The sequence below is a fragment of the Bombina bombina genome, chromosome 7 (genome assembly GCF_027579735.1).
Source record: "Bombina bombina isolate aBomBom1 chromosome 7, aBomBom1.pri, whole genome shotgun sequence".
Lineage (NCBI taxonomy): Eukaryota > Metazoa > Chordata > Amphibia > Anura > Bombinatoridae > Bombina > Bombina bombina.
The window spans coordinates 348,034,539-348,053,932 of record NC_069505.1 but is presented as its reverse complement, the minus strand read 5'-3'; the positions used below and the strand labels follow the sequence as shown (position 1 = coordinate 348,053,932).

At 35.3% G+C, this 19,394-nt stretch overlaps 1 protein-coding gene across 1 annotated transcript in view; it reads right to left on the bottom strand.

The window, feature by feature from the left end:
- Nucleotides 1-567: 567 nt before the first annotated feature.
- Nucleotides 568-19,394, bottom strand: part of TNNC1 (troponin C1, slow skeletal and cardiac type) — a 58,877-nt gene continuing 40,050 nt past the window's right edge. Inside the window, exons 3-6 of the mRNA XM_053721021.1 lie at nt 13,623-13,769; nt 6,012-6,126; nt 3,397-3,533; nt 568-1,560 (exon numbers count right to left, since the gene is read on the bottom strand). Coding sequence (XP_053576996.1) covers nt 1,529-1,560; nt 3,397-3,533; nt 6,012-6,126; nt 13,623-13,769 — 431 coding nt within the window. The 3' untranslated portion in view covers nt 568-1,528. The remainder of the gene's footprint in view (nt 1,561-3,396; nt 3,534-6,011; nt 6,127-13,622; nt 13,770-19,394) is intronic.

Here is a 19,394-nt window from a genome sequence, read left to right as displayed (position 1 = left end):
TTATTGCGGTCTACTTGTAAATCTAGCTCTAAGGGTTTTGCACTTACATCATCTGAGTGTAAGACTTAAAGGATTACTTTCTGTTATAATTTTTAAGCTAAACAACTAACATATTAAAGTTAATAAACATTAATTAAAACCTACTGACCTATATTTTCTCTAAAACAAAGTTTCATAACGTTCTAAAAGTTATATCTTTTATTCGCCGATGATGTCACGTTATCCTGCCCACAATTTTCAGCACTGCATGTTCTAAATACTTAAACCAATAACTTTGTGTTTAAAGCGCCATTTTGAAACCTAGGTATTGTAAACAGATTGGTACAGAGCAAAGGATACCCACGGAGTGGGTTTGGAAAACAATTAAATTTGCAGACAAGATTTCTGATATACGGTAGAGATATGTTAATGAAATGCTATTGATAAAAAGCGTATTTGGGGTAGTTAGTAACAGGCATAGAAAATATTTACTTACAGTGGCCCTTTAACCCATACCTCTATTAATATGCTAGAGGATTATATAATATACACTATGGTAACTATTCAACACATGACAATATGTCTGCATACAGTTTGCAAGTCAATTTATTAGCAGTTTATAACATTTTTCCATTACCATTTTGTATTTCCAGTAGTAAGAAATGTCCAACATAATAAATTGCAATACAACAAAATTTGCACATTTGAATTAAATCAATGTTATTGCACAAAAAGGGCTTTTATATTTTGCATACCTAAATGCATAGATGTGCAAAAAAATACAATTGTCATAAGAGTGACTTGTTTATTACATAATCCCTTAAAAATGACCACTAAAATTAACATGGGGCATAAATTTACAAAAACAAAAAATGTAATGTGTTATGCTTTTATTAAAGGCACATGAAAGCCCAAATTCTTCTTTAATGATTCAGATAGAGCATACTTTGCATGTATTTTTTACACAACTTTTTAATGTTCTTATATTGGCAATTTTGCGTCATTCTATTGGTTTCCTTTGTTGATGAAGCAGCAATGTTTTTTTGGGAGCTAGCTGAACACATCTGTAAGCCAATGACAAGAGGCATATATGTTCGGCCACCAATCAGCATCTAGCTCCCACCTCCTGAGCCTACCTAGGTATAATTTTCAACAAAGAATACCAAAAGAACTAAGCAAATTAGATCATTTATGTAAATTGGAAATTTGTTTTAAAATGTACAATATGTTGTATTTGAATCACAATAGGGGAAAAAAGTTTCATGTCCCTTTAAAGAAAAAACAAACAAACAAAAAAAAAACATATAACAGATTATAAAAAGTATTCCCTTATAGTGCATGTTACAAGATTGTATGGTGCATAAAAGTAAACTTTAGAAAATGATTTCACATATACAGTGAGGTTCTGTATAATGATATTGCAAAGTTCATATTTTGATAAAAGTTGCATGTTTAGGTTTTGATCTGGTATAATTTATTCATTTGGGAAAAAAATTGTTGTTGGGCTTTTTTTTCAGCAGTTTGTAAAGTGTTTCCGATAGTCATTATTTTATTCAACTCCTTTCATGAACTCCAGGAATTCTGTAAAACAAAACAAAAAATAGAAGATGTAATTATTAATAAAAAGGTAAAACATACTGCACTCTTTATGTGACTGAGAAAGATGTTTGTTTGTTTAGTATAATAAAGGAGACTGTAAAGAGTTAAAAATAAAATCTCACAATTTAATACACAGTAAAATACAGTTCATACACTATACATAAGTAACATGCATAGTGTATTAACGGGACAGTCAAGTCCACAAAAAATGTTCATGATTCAAACAGGGCATGTAATTTTAAACAACTTTTCAATTTACTTTTATCATCAATGTTGCTTTGTTCTCTTGGTATTCTTACTTGAAAGCTAAACCTAGGAGGTTAATTTACTAATTTTTTTTGACCTTGAAGGCCGCCTCTAATCTAAATGCATTTTGACAGTTTTTCACCACTAGAGGGCGTTAGTTTATGTGTGTCATATAGATAACATTGAGCTCACGCACGTGAAGTTACCTAGGAGTGAGCACTGATTGGCCAAAATGCAAGTCTGTCAAAAGAACTGAAATAAGGGGGTTAGATGCAAGGTAGTTAGAGAGGTAAAATGTGTTTGATTATAACTGTGTTGGTTATGCAAAACTGGGGAATTGGTTATTAAGGGTTTATCTATCTTTTAAAACAACAAACATTCTGGTGTTGTCTGTCCCTTTAATTATATGTTACAGTATATGAAAATATTTGCATTTTTTACTAAACCAATATCTGTAAAGTATGTTTGCCACTTGTGTTTAACAGGAAGCGGCTTATACATTGCACCTTTACTTCTTTAATACTGATTTATGTGGGATGTGTGTGTTATGTATAGATAGGGTTTGCATGGCTAGTAGATCACCTATCATTTAAAACTTCTTATAGCAGATTATTTTTCTAGACTAGTTCATGAGTGTGAGCTCTTTATAAATGATGGACTTGAAGGAATACTAAATAAAATTATAAATTCAGTTAACAGAAACAGATTCTATAATTTTCTATAAAGATTCAGTGAACAGATGGGATTGGGCATGATGAATAGATACAAAATGGTTCAGCAAGGCTGCTAACTGGCCAGTCAAAATGTTGTCATGTGACACACATCTTCCACTCCCTGCACTGGCTGCCAATAAAATAGTGCATACTATTCAAGGTAGGCATGCTATCCTACAAAGCTCTGCATGATCAAGGACCAAGCTATTTAAAAGACTTACTTGTGCCCTATGTCCTAATTTGCACTCTTTGATCAGCACATGCCCAGAAACTAAATGTGCCAAGAATTCACCACAAATGTGGTTTGCAAGCATGACGCCCCCTCTCTATATGGAACACTCTCCCAAGCACAATGAAAGAAGCCACCACCCTGGACATTTCTTAAACAAAGACTCAAGAGTTACCTGTTTACACAAGGCTTTCAGGAATAAAAACTGTAACTTCTAACCCTCTTATATAAACGCAACTTGTGTAAAGCGCTTTGAGTCCAACCCGGAGAAAAGATATATACATATATAGGTTTTTATTATTATTATTTGCTGGTTGTACAGCTACGAACTGACGCAATAAAGCCCCAAATATGCACTAGGGAATTTACACATAGCAGCCTAGAGGAGCAGGAAGATTAGGAAGGTGAGCAAAATGGTTCCCTTTACTAAATATGGCAGTAGCATTTCAAAGATATCCAACATCAGGGGATAAAGGGAGGGCCTTGTTGTTCTTTTGATATGGAGGAAAAACTGTACCCACCACCTGTGAAGTATTTAAAATACTAATGCTTGTAATAAATATTGTTAGAACATATTATTATTTAACCATGCTTTTCAACATGGAAGCTTCTGTGATAAATGTTACCTACCATCATAGTCAATTCTACCATCATTGTTTTTGTCACCATCTCTCATCAATTCTTCAATATCATCTTCCGTTATGGTTTCTCCAGTAGCATCTAGCATGACTTTTAATTCATCGAGGTCGATATAACCATCAGCATTTCTGGACAATAGTGGGGGGGGGGGGGGGAGTTAATTTAAAAGCTTTTACATGCATAGGCATATACATATAGTGTCTGCCCTGAACACACTGCAGTCTATTTAATATTTCATTATGATCTTACAACTTCAGTTTTTATAGTCATATTAAAGGAAAATTTATACTGCACAAGCTAATAATGTAAAGATTAAGCACATACACATGTATACCACAGCTCCCAACCGTCACATATTTTGTGGAATGGTCCTGGTTTTATAGCTCTGTCCTGCTGATTCTCCTGCCATACTTCTTTCCTTGTTCTGGTTTCATAAAGTGACACTGCCTGGACTGTCTGGCACCACCCAAGGTACATTTAACCCTGCTCATGGCTGATCATGACTCCACCCCTCTCCAGTCCTGACTTTTACCCATGTATGACTCCACCCCTCTCCAGGCCTGACTTTACCCATGTATGACTCCACCCCTCTCCAGTCCTGACTTTACCCGTGTATGACTCCACCCCTCTCCAGTCCTGACTTTACCCATCTATAACTCCACCCCTCTCCAGTCCTGACTTTACCCATGTATGACTCCACCCCTCTCCAGTCCTGACTTTACCCATGTATGACTCCACCCCTCTCCAGGCCTGACTTTACCCATGTATGACTCCACCTCCCTTCCAGTCAACAAACTCATTCAAATACAAATTAAACCTAGCCCATGTTTTTCCTCATAAAGGGGCTATTCAAGGGTTGTTATAGTGATATTACACCCCTTTAAACTTTCATTTCATTTAATTAAAAAAAATCCAATTTACTTCCATTATCAAATTGTGCACAGTCTTTTTAGATGAGCAGTAAGACCCAATTCTAAACTATTACACTTGCAGGGGGAATTCTATAAAAAAGCAAGTGGCGAGATGTCTCCCATACAAATAATGAAAGCTCTCTGCTAGTTAAAAGTTTGCAATGGAGAGTAAAATACAGAGGGGGAAACCGGTGTATTTTAAAACATGTTTATAATGCTTAAAGGGGCAGTCTAGTCCAAAATAATCTTTCATGATTCAGATAGAGAATGTAATTTTAAACAATTTTCCAATTTACTTTTATCACCAATTTTGTTTTGTTCTCTTGGTATTCCTAGTTGAAAGCTAAACCTAGGAGGTTCATATGCTAATTTCTAAGCCCTTGAGGCCGCCTCTTTTCTCAGGGCATTTTGAAAGTTTTTTTACCACTAGAGGGTGTTAGTTCATATGTTTCATATAGATAACACTATGCTCATGCACGTGGAGTTCAGGTGAGCCAGCTCTGATTGGCTAAAATGGATGTCTGCCAAAAGAACTGATATAAGGGTGCAGTCTGCAGAGGCTTTGATACAAGGTAATTACAGAGGTAAAAAGTGTCTCTGTTGGTTATGCAAAACTAGGGAATGGGTAATAAATTGATTTTCTATCTTTTTAAACAATAAAAATTCTGATGTAGACTGTGCCTTTAATACAAATCAAATTACACTTTTTTCAGTCCACTGTTCCTTAAATTGCTGTAATTTTCTTATGCATAGGTTTTCCTTTCAGAATAATTAGTGTTTTGAGTATTTTGGTAAAAACGTAACACTTTTGAAATGTGAGAGCTGTAGTGCGAAAATGTTTATAGAATTATGCTGGGATTTGTGAAAATTTCATATATGCATATGGAACGCCCATGTTCAGCCAATTTTACGTAAAAAACAATTACGCTTTGTATTTTGTACTTTTAAGTACAAATTTCTTGCTTCTTTTTTTGTGCACCCAGTGTACTTAAATTACGTTTTATGCAGTGCATATTTAATATGATTTATTCCTGTGTAATTTACCTACAAATCTTATGTTTTTGATCAAATACGATTTTTGGTGAGCAATTTAGTTAAATTAACAATACAATTTTTCCCTGTGTATTTTTGTGTGAATGGTTCAGTTATTAGTTTTGTAAGATTTTAAAATTACAAATTTTATTGTGCACTTTATTAATGTTTGCATATGAAAATGCAGTATACGTCTCTTAGCGAGACGCCCTGTTTTCAGGGTAAAAAGTGTCAGTATATAATTTCACCAGGGAAATAGAAGGGGTGGTGAGCATTCTTATAGAATCTCACCAGCCCAGAGATCTTTTTAGAAACGGGGCCTTAGCATGTGCAAGAGTTCACAGTGTATATGTACAGAAGTCTGATTCACTGATAGCTGTCACATGATACAGGGGGCAGGGAAGGACATTTTTTTTAATTTTTCAATAAATAAAAAACTACTTCACATTTGAAATTCAGAATAAGTGATATTGCATTGTCTTTTTATTCTGCAATTCTACTGCATGCAATGGTTCTTTTAAAGAAATATGGTCCACCAGCGTACTTCTAATATAACTTTTCTACTTTTTTCATATCTACTCTTCCATGCAAAATAATTTTCTATTAGATAATGATTAACTTTTATTTTTCTTCTTTTTTTGTTTTTAATACAGTATGACTTACTTGTCAAACATTCGAAAAAGATCTGACAATTCCTCTTCTGATTTTCCTTTGCTGTCATCTTTCATACACCGGACCATCATAACCAAGAACTCATCAAAGTCTACAGTGCCGCTTCCTTAAAGATAATAAACTGTATGTTATTTTTAATCTAAAACAACATTGTCATACTATAAATAATGCTTTTCAAAATGCATAAGGATCCAATTCTCTATTTTTTAAATAGGTTTCCAGCTACCCTTTAAAAGGGACACTGAACTGTAAAATTGATTTCCCCTTAATGTGTTCCCAATGATTTTTTTATAGTTGCTGCATAGTATACAATGTATGGAAATGTGCTTGTTTGTGTTTATTTTTGTATATGAAATAGCTATTTAGCTAACTGAAGCCTCTATTCATTGTTCTCAAGAACATGCCGGTACAAACGGGCTGAGCCTGCAAAAATAGCAGACAACCTAATCTTATTCATCTCTGTAAAATAAAGACTCATTATTTTAGTTATTTGTCTATATACAATAGCAATTGGGAACCTTGATTGCTGCTTGTTGTCTCTTGTTCACATAGCCTTTCTATAGAGAATGTTAAAGTATCCATAATTTCAGTTCAAGTGGTACAATGTCCCTTTAATTACTTACATGTTATTGGTAATGAGACATCTAAACATCCCTTACTGTATAGGGAAGGTTATCCATGTCACAATAAAAATTATAACTGGTCAGCATGGCAGCCGTAACGCTGTTGAGTTGTTTGTCCTGTGTGATTGCAGAGGGTGTCTTCTTGGAGGTAACTCCAGCTGACCCTGTTATATATTTTTTATTAAATATATTTGCTCTGCTTTTTTCCCATATCCTTGTATTAGATTAAATGCACCACAATATGATATATGATGCACTTCAATTAAATAAAAAGGAAACCCCACAATCTTATTTCATGATTTGGATAGAACGTACAATTTTAAACAACTTTTCAATTTACTTCTATTATCAAATTTGCTTCATTCTCTTGTTATCCTTTGGTAAAGGAACAACTTTGTACTACTGGCAGCAAGCTGAACACATCTAACCAGCCAATAATAAAAGAAAATTGGAAAGTTGTTTATAATTGCATGCCCTATCTGAATCATGAAAGTTTAATTTTGACTAGACTGTACTTTTATTAATGTTTCTTAAAGGGACAGTCTACACCAGAATTGTTATTGTTTTAAAAGATAGATAATCCCTTTTTTACCCATTCCCTAGTTTTGCATAACCAACACAGTTATATTTATATATTTTTTACCTCTGTGATTATCTTGTATCTAAGCCTCTGCAGACTGCCTCTTTATTTCAGTTCTTTGACAGACTTGCAGTTTAGCCAATCAGTGATGGCTCCCAGGTAACTTCACGTGCACGAGCACAGTGTTATCTATATGAAAAACATGAACTAACACCCTCTAGTGGTGAAAAACCTGCTAAAATGCATTCTTAAGAGGCGGCCTTCAAGGTCTAAGAAATTAGCATATGAACCTCCTAGGTTAAGCTTTCAACTAAGAATACCAAGAGAACAAAGAAAAATTGGTGATAAAAGTAAATTGGAAAATTGTTTAAAATGACATGCCCTATCTGAATCATGAAAGTTTTTTTTTTTTGGACTAGACTGTCCCTTTAAAGGAACATTCCAGCCGAAACTGGAATCCACATGGATGCATTTCAGTTTAGAATATAAATATTTTGGTGGTGATATAGTTGCCATACAAGCATTTAAAGGGACAGTCTAGTCAAATTAAAACTTTCATGATTCAGATAGGGCATGTTATTTTAAACAGCTTTCCAATTTACTTTTATCATCAACTTTGCATTGTTCTCTTGGTATTCTTTGTTGAAAGCTAAACCTAGGTAGGCTCTTGTGCTAATTTCTAAGCCCTTGATGGCTGCTTCTTATCTTAGTGCATTTTGACAGTTTTTCACAACTAGACAGGGCTAGTTCATGTGTGTCGTCATATAAATAACATCAGCACTGATTGGCTAAAATGCAAGTCTGTCAAACTGGGATAAGGAGGCAGTCTGATACAAGGTAATCATAGAAGTAAAAATTGTATTAATATAATAGTGTTGGTTATGCAAAACTGGGTAATAAAGGCATTATCTATCTTTTTACATAAACATTTTCAAGTAGACTTCCCCTTTAATGTGATGATGGTAGAAAAAAATGTCAAGGGGAACATTCATACTATGATTAAAATGTAAAAAATGGACATTTGCCTATCGCTGGTAACAGCTGATTTTACATCCAGGCCCAGGATTCTATTATTTAAAGTTTCAGCTTAAACAGGCAAAAGCAGCTATTTCTTATGACAAAATAAAGTCATTTGTAAAAAAAGATGTAAGATGGATCACTGGGAAAAAATACAGTATAATATCCCTTTAACTGCTACTGTATAATAAACAACCATTTTTCTGTGCGACCATTTTTCTAAACATTTTTATATAAATTTATACACAATCTGTTTTAACCCCTTTGTGCCATTAGTATCAAATATTTAACAGTACTTTACAGTCAATTTGAGGACAACTTGAACCTATATTTACAAACAGGACATATCTGCACTAAACTGATAATGGTGCTCAGCCATGGCTCTGATTGGTGTCCCATATTACCTTTTATATTGTCCTCTAGGGAAGAAGTTGGTTGTCCTGCTTTATTCCCAAAAAATACATTTAATTTTTTTTTTAAATAAAGACACAAAACAAACCTTTACTCAACATATTTTACGCACAAATAGTCAATTATAGTTTTGCTATGGGTCCAATACAGGCTTAAAGGGCCATGATACCCACATTTTTTCTTTCATGATTTAGAAAGAGAATGCATTTTTAAACATCTTTCTAATTAACTTCTATTATCTAATTTGTTTTATTCTCTTGATATTCTTTGCTGAAAAGCATATCTAGATATGCTCAGTGGCTGCTGATTGGTTGCTGCACATAGAAGCCTCATGTGATTGGCTCACCCATGTGCATTGCTTTTTCTTCAAATAAGGATAACTAAAAAATGAAGCAAAATAAATAATAGAAGTAAATTGTAATGTTGTTTAAATTTGTATGTTCTATCTGAATCATGAAAGAAAGATTTTGGGTTTAGTGGCCCTTTAAGGGTAACTTATAAAACCACTTGAGTGATAATGGTTGACCATCATTGCTCTGCATCTAAACTTTACATCCACCTATCACCCATGCCACTTCCACTCCTTATAACACTATACCCTGTGTAGACATGTATGTATATGTATATATATATATATATATATATATATATATATATATATATATATATATATAAATAATAATAATAAAAAAAAAATATATATATATATATATATATATATATTGGGGTCCTGGATTATAGTGATATCCACTGGGGAGCAGAATAGTAATATTAGGGACACTTTGGCCTAGATTTGGAGTTTGTCGGTAACGACCCGAAAAACTAACGCCGGCTTTTTTCTGGCCACACCATAAAAATAACTCTGGTATCGAGAGTCCACATAAAGGCTGCGTTAGGCTCCAAAAAAGGAGCGTAGAGCATTTTTAACGCAGCTTCAACTCTCGATACCAGAGTTGCTTACGGACGCGGCCAGCCTCAAAAACGTGCTCGTGCACGATTCCCCCATAGGAAACAATGGGGCTGTTTGAGCTGAAAAAAACCTAACACCTGCAAAAAAGCTGCGTTCAGCTCCTAACGCAGCCCCATTGTTTGCTATGCGGTAACCCTTCCTACGTCTGCACCTAACACTCTAACATGTACCCCGAGTCTAAACACCCCTAACCTTACACTTATTAACCCCTATTCTGCCGCCCCCGCTATCGCTGACCCCTGCATATTATTATTAACCCCTAATCTGCCGCTCCGTAAACCGCCGCTACTTACATTATCCCTATGTACCCCTAATCTGCTGCCCCTAACACCGCCGACCCCTATATTATATTTATTAACCCCTAATCTGCCCCCCACAACGTCGCCTCCACCTGCCTACACTTATTAACCCCTAATCTGCCGAGCGGACCTGAGCGCTACTATAATAAAGTTATTAACCCCTAATCCGCCTCACTAACCCTATCATAAATAGTATTAACCCCTAATCTGCCCTCCCTAACATCGCCGACACCTAACTTCAATTATTAACCCCTAATCTGCCGACCGAATCTCGCCGCTATTCTAATAAATGTATTAACCCCTAAAGCTAAGTCTAACCCTAACACTAACACCCCCCTAAGTTAAATATAATTTAAATCTAACAAAATTAATTAACTCGTATTAAATAAATTATTCCTATTTAAAGCTAAATACTTACCTGTAAAATAAATCCTAATATAGCTACAATATAAATTATAATTATATTATAGCTATTTTAGGATTAATATTTATTTTACAGGTAACTTTGTATTTATTTTAACCAGGTACAATAGCTATTAAATAGTTAAGAACTATTTAATAGCTAAAATAGTTAAAATAATTACAAATTTACCTGTAAAAGAAATCCTAACCTAAGTTACAAATAAACCTAACACTAGACTATCAATAAATTAATTAAATAAACTACCTACAATTACCTACAATTAACCTAACACTACACTATCAATAAATTAATTAAATACAATTGCTACAAATAAATACAATTAAATAAACTAGCTAAAGTACAAAAAATAAAAAAGAACTGTTACAAAAAATAAAAAAATATTTACAAACATAAGAAAAATATTTTAAACTAATTACAATTTTAAACTAATTACACCTACTCTAAGCCCCCTAATAAAATAACAAAGCCCCCCAAAATAAAAAAATGCCCTACCCTATTCTAAATTACTAAAGTTCAAAGCTCTTTTACCTTACCAGCCCTGAACAGGGCCCTTTGCGGGGCATGCCCCAAGAAATACAGCTCTTTTGCCTGTAAAAAAAAAACATACAATACCCAAGCCCCCCAACATTACAAACCACCACCCACATACCCCTAATCTAACCCAAACCCCCCTTAAATAAACCTAACACTAAGCCCCTGAAGATCATCCTACCTTGTCTTCACCATACCAGGTTCACCGATCGGTCCAGAAGAGCTCCTCCGATGTCCTGATCCAAGCCCAAGCGGGGGGCTGAAGAGGTCCATGATCCGGCTGAAGTCTTCATCCAAGCGGGGCAGAAGAGTTCTTCCATCCGATTGAAGTCTTCATCCAAGCGGCATCCATCTGGAGCGAAGCGGCAGCATCCTGAAGACCTCCACCGCGGAACATCCATCCTGGCCGACGACTGAACGACGAATGACGGTTCCTTTAAATGACGTCATCCAAGATGGCGTCCCTCGAATTCCGATTGGCTGATAGGATTCTATCAGCCAATCGGAATTAAGGTAGGAATATTCTGATTGGATGATGGAATCAGCCAATCAGAATCAAGTTCAATCCGATTGGCTGATCCAATCAGCCAATCAGATTGAGCTTGCATTCTATTGGCTGATCGGAACAGCCAATAGAATGCAAGCTCAATCTGATTGGCTGATTGGATTAGCCAATCGGATTGAACTTGATTCTGATTGGCTGATTCCATCAGCCAATCAGAATATTCCTACCTTAATTCCGATTGGCTGATAGAATCCTATCAGCCAATCGGAATTCGAGGGACGCCATCTTGGATGACGTCATTTAAAGGAACCATCATTCGTCGTTCAGTCGTCGGCCAGGATGGATGTTCCGCGGTGGAGGTCTTCAGGATGCTGCCGCTTCGCTCCGGATGGATGCCGCTTGGATGAAGACTTCAATCGGATGGAAGAACTCTTCTGCCCCGCTTGGATGAAGACTGACTTCAGCCAGATCATGGACCTCTTCAGCCCCCCGCTTGGGCTTGGATCAGGACATCGGAGGAGCTCTTCTGGACCGATCAGTGAACCTGGTATGGTGAAGACAAGGTAGGATGATCTTCAGGGGCTTAGTGTTAGGTTTATTTAAGGGGGGTTTGGGTTAGATTAGGGGTATGTGGGTGGTGGGTTGTAATGTTGGGGGGCTTGGGTATTGTATGTTTTTTTTTACAGGCAAAAGAGCTGTATTTCTTGGGGCATGCCCCGCAAAGGGCCCTGTTCAGGGCTGGTAAGGTAAAAGAGCTTTGAACTTTAGTAATTTAGAATAGGGTAGGGCATTTTTTTTATTTTGGGGGGCTTTGTTATTTTATTAGGGGGCTTAGAGTAGGTGTAATTAGTTTAAAATTGTTGTAATATTTTTCTTATGTTTGTAAATATTTTTTTATTTTTTGTAACTTAGTTCTTTTTTATTTTTTGTACTTTAGCTAGTTTATTTAATTGTATTTATTTGTAGCAATTGTATTTAATTAATTTATTGATAGTGTAGTGTTAGGTTAATTGTAGGTAATTGTAGGTAGTTTATTTAATTAATTTATTGATAGTCTAGTGTTAGGTTTATTTGTAACTTAGGTTAGGATTTCTTTTACAGGTAAATTTGTAATTATTTTAACTATTTTAGCTATTAAATAGTTCTTAACTATTTAATAGCTATTGTACCTGGTTAAAATAAATACAAAGTTACCTGTAAAATAAATATAAATCCTAAAATAGCTATAATATAATTATAATTTATATTGTAGCTATATTAGGATTTATTTTACAGGTAAGTATTTAGCTTTAAATAGGAATAATTTATTTAATAAGAGTTAATTAATTTCGTTAGATTTAAATTATATTTAATTTAGGGGGGTGTTAGTATTAGGGTTAGACTTAGCTTTAGGGGTTAATACATTTATTAGAATAGCGGCAAGATTCGGTCGGCAGATTAGGGGTTAATAATTTAAGTTAGGTGTCGGCGATGTTAGGGAGGGCAGATTAGGGGTTAATACTATTTATGATAGGGTTAGTGAGGCGGATTAGGGGTTAATAACTTTATTATAGTAGCGCTCAGGTCCGCTCGGCAGATTAGGGGTTAATAAGTGTAGGCAGGTGGAGGCGACGTTGAGGGGGGCAGATTAGGGGTTAATAAATATAATATAGGGGTCGGCGGTGTTAGGGGCAGCAGATTAGGGGTACATAAGTATAACGTAGGTGGCGGTCGGCAGATTAGGGGTTAAAAAAATTTTTTAGAGTGTCGGCGATGTGGGGGGACCTCGGTTTAGGGGTACATAGGTAGTTTATGGGTGTTAGTGTATTTTAGAGCACAGTAGTTAAGAGCTTTATAAACCGGCGTTAGCCAGAAAGCTCTTAACTACTGACTTTTTTCCTGCGGCTGGAGTTTTGTCGTTAGATGTCTAACGCTCACTTCAGAAACGACTCTAAATACCGGAGTTAGAAAAATCCCATTGAAAAGATAGGATACGCAATTTACGTAAGGGGATCTGCGGTATGGAAAAGTTGCGGCTGGAAAGTGAGCGTTAGACCCTATTTTGAGTGACTCCAAATACCGGCGGTAGCCTAAAACCAGCATTAGGAGCCTCTAACGCTGGTTTTCACGGCTAACGCCAAACTCTAAATCTAGGCCTTAGTTTGGAGATAGTAGGTATTGACAAAGAGTGAACTATTATTTTGCCTAGTGGTTAGCTTGATGCTGACATTGAATACACAAAAGTATATTTGCAGTTACTAACCATCTTCATCCACCTCATCTATCATCTCCTGGAGCTCCTCTGGGGTGGGATTCTGCCCAAGCATTCTCATGACTTTCCCCAACTCCTTTGTACTGATGCAGCCATCCTCAGCATCTTGCACGAAAATATCAAAAGCAGCTCTGAATTCTGAGAGAATAAACAAAAGTTAATGTGTACACTTTCCGTTTTGTAATATATATATATATATATATATATATATATATCCTGCTGAATTTTATATTTTCTACAGTTTGACTATGTTTGAATAAATATAAAAACATTGGATACCCTTTTGAAAAAAACTAAAATATTTTTTTAACCCTTTCATAGTGTCTTAAAATAGCATGCTCTATCTGAATCATGTGAGTTTAATTTTTACTTTCTTATCACTTTAATAAAATATTATATTACATAGTATTTTTTTCATATCAAAACACCCCAGGTTAACTTCCCAAGACAGGACATTCTCAAAATATGTATTTATATTTAAAATGCTTACTCAATATTTAGCATACTGAACAAACATAAAATGGCTGTTTTAGTGGCACTGGCGGCATTACTAGAAGCTGTAGCCCTAAGTCTAAGGCGATAAAGAAAGGAACGTAATCTGAAGAAACTGTCCCAGTAATTTTCAACAATCACCAGTGATGGAACGTCCACAAAAGTTTATTTTCTATAGAAATATAGCAGAAGCTTTTGTAAAAAGGCCATCCATAGACAGACGTGTAAGTTGTTCATCTTGCCAGATGTGTGTGGATTGGCTGTAGCGAATCATGTCCGCTCAACCTCGCTAAATGCTGACAGCATACGCTGTCGGCATTTAACATTGCACAAGCATTTCTGGTGAAATACTTGTGCAATGATGCTCCCTGCTCACTGGCAGCCAATCGTCCGCTAGCAGGGGCCGTCAATCATCCCGATCAAATTGGATCAGGATGATTTCAGTCTTTAGACCGCTGCTTCTTAACTTCTGTTTCAGGCGGACCTGAAATGATGGGGCTTTGAAGCAGCATCCGGTGCTTAATAAATGGACCCCTATGTGTGTCTTACATCTAAGGAGGGACTAGAATCACTAATCAGTGTTTACAAAGGGTTAAATCATTTCATGAGTGTGCTACCTAAAGCTAAGGGGAATATCACTTATCTCTGTGTGTTATTGCTACAAGGGGTTTAAATAATTATACTATATGATCTACTGGCAGCTAAAAAGGGTGAAATGTGTGTTTTTCCAGGCAGATAGGGGGTCACTTAATTGTTCTACATGTTCTAGATATGTCAAAGCTAAGGCAGTGATAGCAATCTGTGTTTGTTACTTGCAAAACTGGGCAGGGTAAATAATTGATATGCATGTATAACTTGCAGCTGAAGGGTGAACATCACTGCATGTTACTGGCGCATTGTGGTAAATCATTGTTAGACATGTGTAATAGCTGAGATCTGTGTGTTAACGACACAAGTCATTGCCCAATTGCTGCCACAAAAGATTGGGGTCTGTGTATGTGTGTTACTTACCTAGAAGTGTTATAGTACTCACTACTCGATTATGAGAAATACATATTGTGTGGCTATGGAGGAGTCAAGACGGGTTTTGGACATGAGTTATTGAGTGTTCTCAAGGGCAAAAGCCCTTATTCTTTCCATCCTAGCAAACCACCTCCTGTTTTCTATGTTTGTTTAATTACAAAGAATAGAAACACATTTGCCAGTTTTCTTTCAAACCAAGGCTTTATCAGTGAAGTATATATAGATAACATCACAAAATATGTGCACAAAAAAAAGCTTTTTTTTAGCCAGCATAAGCAATTTGGGATCTTTTTTCACCTTACCTATAATTATGTGCCATTTCCCTGATACAAATGCAGTGTTGCCAGTATGCAATTTATCAGTCTGAATTTTTAAGGTCTGAGGTTCTATTTTAACATGCATCTACCCTAAACATGGAAAAATACTCTTACTAGAGCCTATCCTGTTAACAAAATAATTACATGGTTTTACATGCAGTGAGAATTGTATGCAGTGATCATTTAGAACCATTTACTTATTTAATTACCCAATTATAAGTAAATAAAAAGTAAACAAAAATTCTCCCGTACATTATTATTATCAGGGATTCGTAGAGTGCTAACAGATTCCGCAGCACTATATACATAGGTGGTATACAAGGTAACATTTATAGGGGGTCAAATGGGTAGAGGTCCCTGACGAGAGTTGCACTGTTGTAATCGGCTCTTATGCGGGTGATCTACAGCTGGGCTCATAGGCTTACATGCAAAGGGGTACATAGGAAGAATTGCCAGTCTACATAGATAACAAAGCTTGAGAAATTCTTATTTGTAAATATTGACATATTAAACTGATGGTAAACTCTCACCTTTTTAAAATCAGATCCAGACTGTTAGTGATGTTTTTTTCAGATGTAATGAAGTTGCACTATATCAGCAATCTCCCCATATGGCACTTTTGTTGTAGCTAAAGCTCTGAAAAAATTGACTTTTTAAGTGGGTGGTGGAGCACGGGGAATTTGAATTTTATATCTATATTAAAAAGTAAGTTATAGCGCAATTTAATTATAACTGATAAATTAAACACCATCTAAAATATCCCTAACAGTCTGGATCTGATTTTAAAAAGAGGAGAGTTTACCATCACTTTAAGTATTTATACTTCATATATATATATATTGGGTGCCGAAACGTTTGGGGATGTTCATATTTTAAATTTTGTATCTAATAAAGGACATTTTATTTCAATGAAAATCCGGTGAGTGCAGTGCTCTGTTCTGGATGAATGGATTTTAAACCTGCTATTTTCTACACAGCACCCCGGTACTACAGAGACTGGATTGGTGAGTGTATCCCTTTTGGATATTTGGATATTGCTATATATATATATATATATATATATATATATATATATATATATATATAACAAAAAAAATATCAGATATACTGTATGTGGAAATATGTATTATGAATAAATAGAACATATTCTGCTATGTGAAGAACATTGAAAAGTGAAATATTCATATTTTCATGTCGGGTTAGAGCACATTAGAATATGTGATCGTGTTTGCCCCACAGTAGGGTGTTTTTTTCACTTTTTTTTCTCCATTGACTTCTATGGGGGAATATGTGAACATGAATGTGATATTCTAACTTCGGCTTTTTGCGCTCGTCACATTAGCGCGCAAGCAAAAACAGTTTACTTTCAACTCATAATATGAGCAAAATCTGACAAGCGCAAAAAGCTTACTTGTAGCGCAATTAACGCTAGAGTGGGAGCATTAAATAGCGCTCCATTAGTAATCTGGCCTATTGGGCCTGATTACTAATGGCGTGCTATTCATAGTGCAGGTCGTGATACATGATACTGCTGGATTGAACTTATATTAGCGCACAACTTTATATTACAAGTCCATGGCAAAGTACGCTTACCAGAGAATGGCTAGCATGGCCAAACTCACTCGAGTGCAACTCATACTTTTAATGGATATCGCAAACGAGCTAACTTGCACAGCTATTACAAGTTGAAGTTGTAGTTTGGCATGAGCAAAAGCTGAAACTGTGCTAAAGTAAACTGTAAGGGTTAAAAATATATAATTTAAATATTAATAAAAAAGGTCTTAACATGGTTAAAAAAGATATGGTATATGGCAAGGTGTTTGACTGGAAAGGGCTCCAATGTGTGTGTGTGTGTATATATATATATATATATATATATATGTATATAAATATATATATATATATATATATATGTGTGTGTGTGTGTGTAAATATGTTTGCGCACATATACATTCATATATACAGATAAATACACATGTACACTTATATAGATATATAAAAACATGCAATATAATTTTTAGTCATTTTTAATACACTAATGCAGCTGCACTGGATGTTTACTTTGAGTGCAGTTAGCGCACATGCAGCAAAAAAATAAAATAAAAAAGTGCGCAAGTATTGCAAAAGTGGCATGCTCTAACAAATTAAAGTTGTTTTTTTTTTTCATTAGAATGGCACTTCTGTTGTAGCTAGAGGGACACTAACCCCATTTTTTTTAATTTCATTATTCAGATAGAGTATGACATTTTAAGCAACTTTCAAATTTACTCCTATTATCAATTTTTCTTCGTTCTCTTGCTATCTTTATTTGAAAAAGAAGGCATCTAAGCTAAGGAGCCAGCCAATTTTTGTTTCAGACCCTGGACAGCACTTGTTTACTGGTGGCTGACATTTAGCCACCAATCAGCAAGAACAACCCAGGTTGTGAACCAAAAATGGGCCAGCTTCTAAACTTACATTCTTGCTTTTCAAATAAAGATAGCAAGAGAATGAAGAAACATTGATAACAGGAATAAATTAGAAAGTTGCTTAAAATTGCATGCTCTATCTGAATCTTGAAATAAAAAATGTGGGTTCAGTTTCCCTTTAATAAACTCAAACCTCTATGACACCCTGTCATTCTTTGTCTGCACTATTGCACTGTAAACTGATATCAATGCCTTAGAATGTCCCTTTAATAGAAACAAACCCCTATGACACCCTGTTGTTCTTTGTCTGCTATTGCACTGTATAACTGATATTAATGCATTTGAATGTTCCTTTAATAGAAACAACCCCCTATAAAAACCTGCCATTCTGTGTCTGTGCTATTGCACTTTATAACTGATACCAATGCATTAGAATGTCCCTTTAATAGAAACAAACCATATAACAACCTGTTGTTCTTCGTGTCTGCTATTGCACTGTATAACTGATATCAATGCATTAGAATATCCCTTTAATAGAAACAAACCCCTATTACAACTTGTTGTTCTGTGTCTGTGCCATTGCACTGTATAACTGATATGAATGCATTTGAATGTCCCTTTAATAGAAACAAACCTATAAGACACCCTGTTCTGTGCCTGCTATTGCACTGTATAACTGATGCTAAAGAGACAGTATACACCAATTTTCATATAACTGCATGTAATAGACACTACTATAAAGAATAAGATGCATAGATACTGATATAAAACTCCAGTATAAAACTGTTTAAAAACTTACTTAGAAGTTACCAGTTTAGCACTGTTGAAAAAGTTACTGGAACACCCACTGTTAGTGGTTCTACAGCAAAAAAAGAAGACACCCCCCCCCTCCTCCTTCCTCTGGATATGAAAAGACTCTTTACACAAACAGGAGCAAGCTGGAGTAGGTATACATCAGTATACTTCTAAAATTTGTGGGCTTGGTTAGGAGTCTGAAAACCAGTGCAATGTTATTTAAAAATAAGCAAAACTATACATTTTTTTTAAAAAAAACTGTATAGGCTATATAAATGGATCATCTACAAAACATTTATGCAAAGAAAAATCTAGTGTATGATTTCCCTTTAATGCATTTGAATGTCCCTTTAATAGAAACAACCCTCTATGACACCCTGTTGTTCTTTGTGCTATTGCACTGTGTAACTGATATTAATGCATTAGAATGTCCCTTTAATAGAAACAAACCTCTATGACACCCTGTTGTTCTTTGTGCTATTGCACTGTGTAACTGATATTAATGCATTTGAATGTCCCTTTAATAGAAACAAACCTCTATGACACCCTGTTGTTCTTTGTGCTATTGCACTGTGTAACTGATATTAATGCATTTGAATGTCCCTTTAATAGAAACTAACCTCTATGACACCCTGTTGTTCTTTGTGCTATTGCACTGTGTAACTGATATTAATGCATTTGAATGTCTCTTTAATAGAAACAAACCTCTATGACACCCTGTTGTTCTT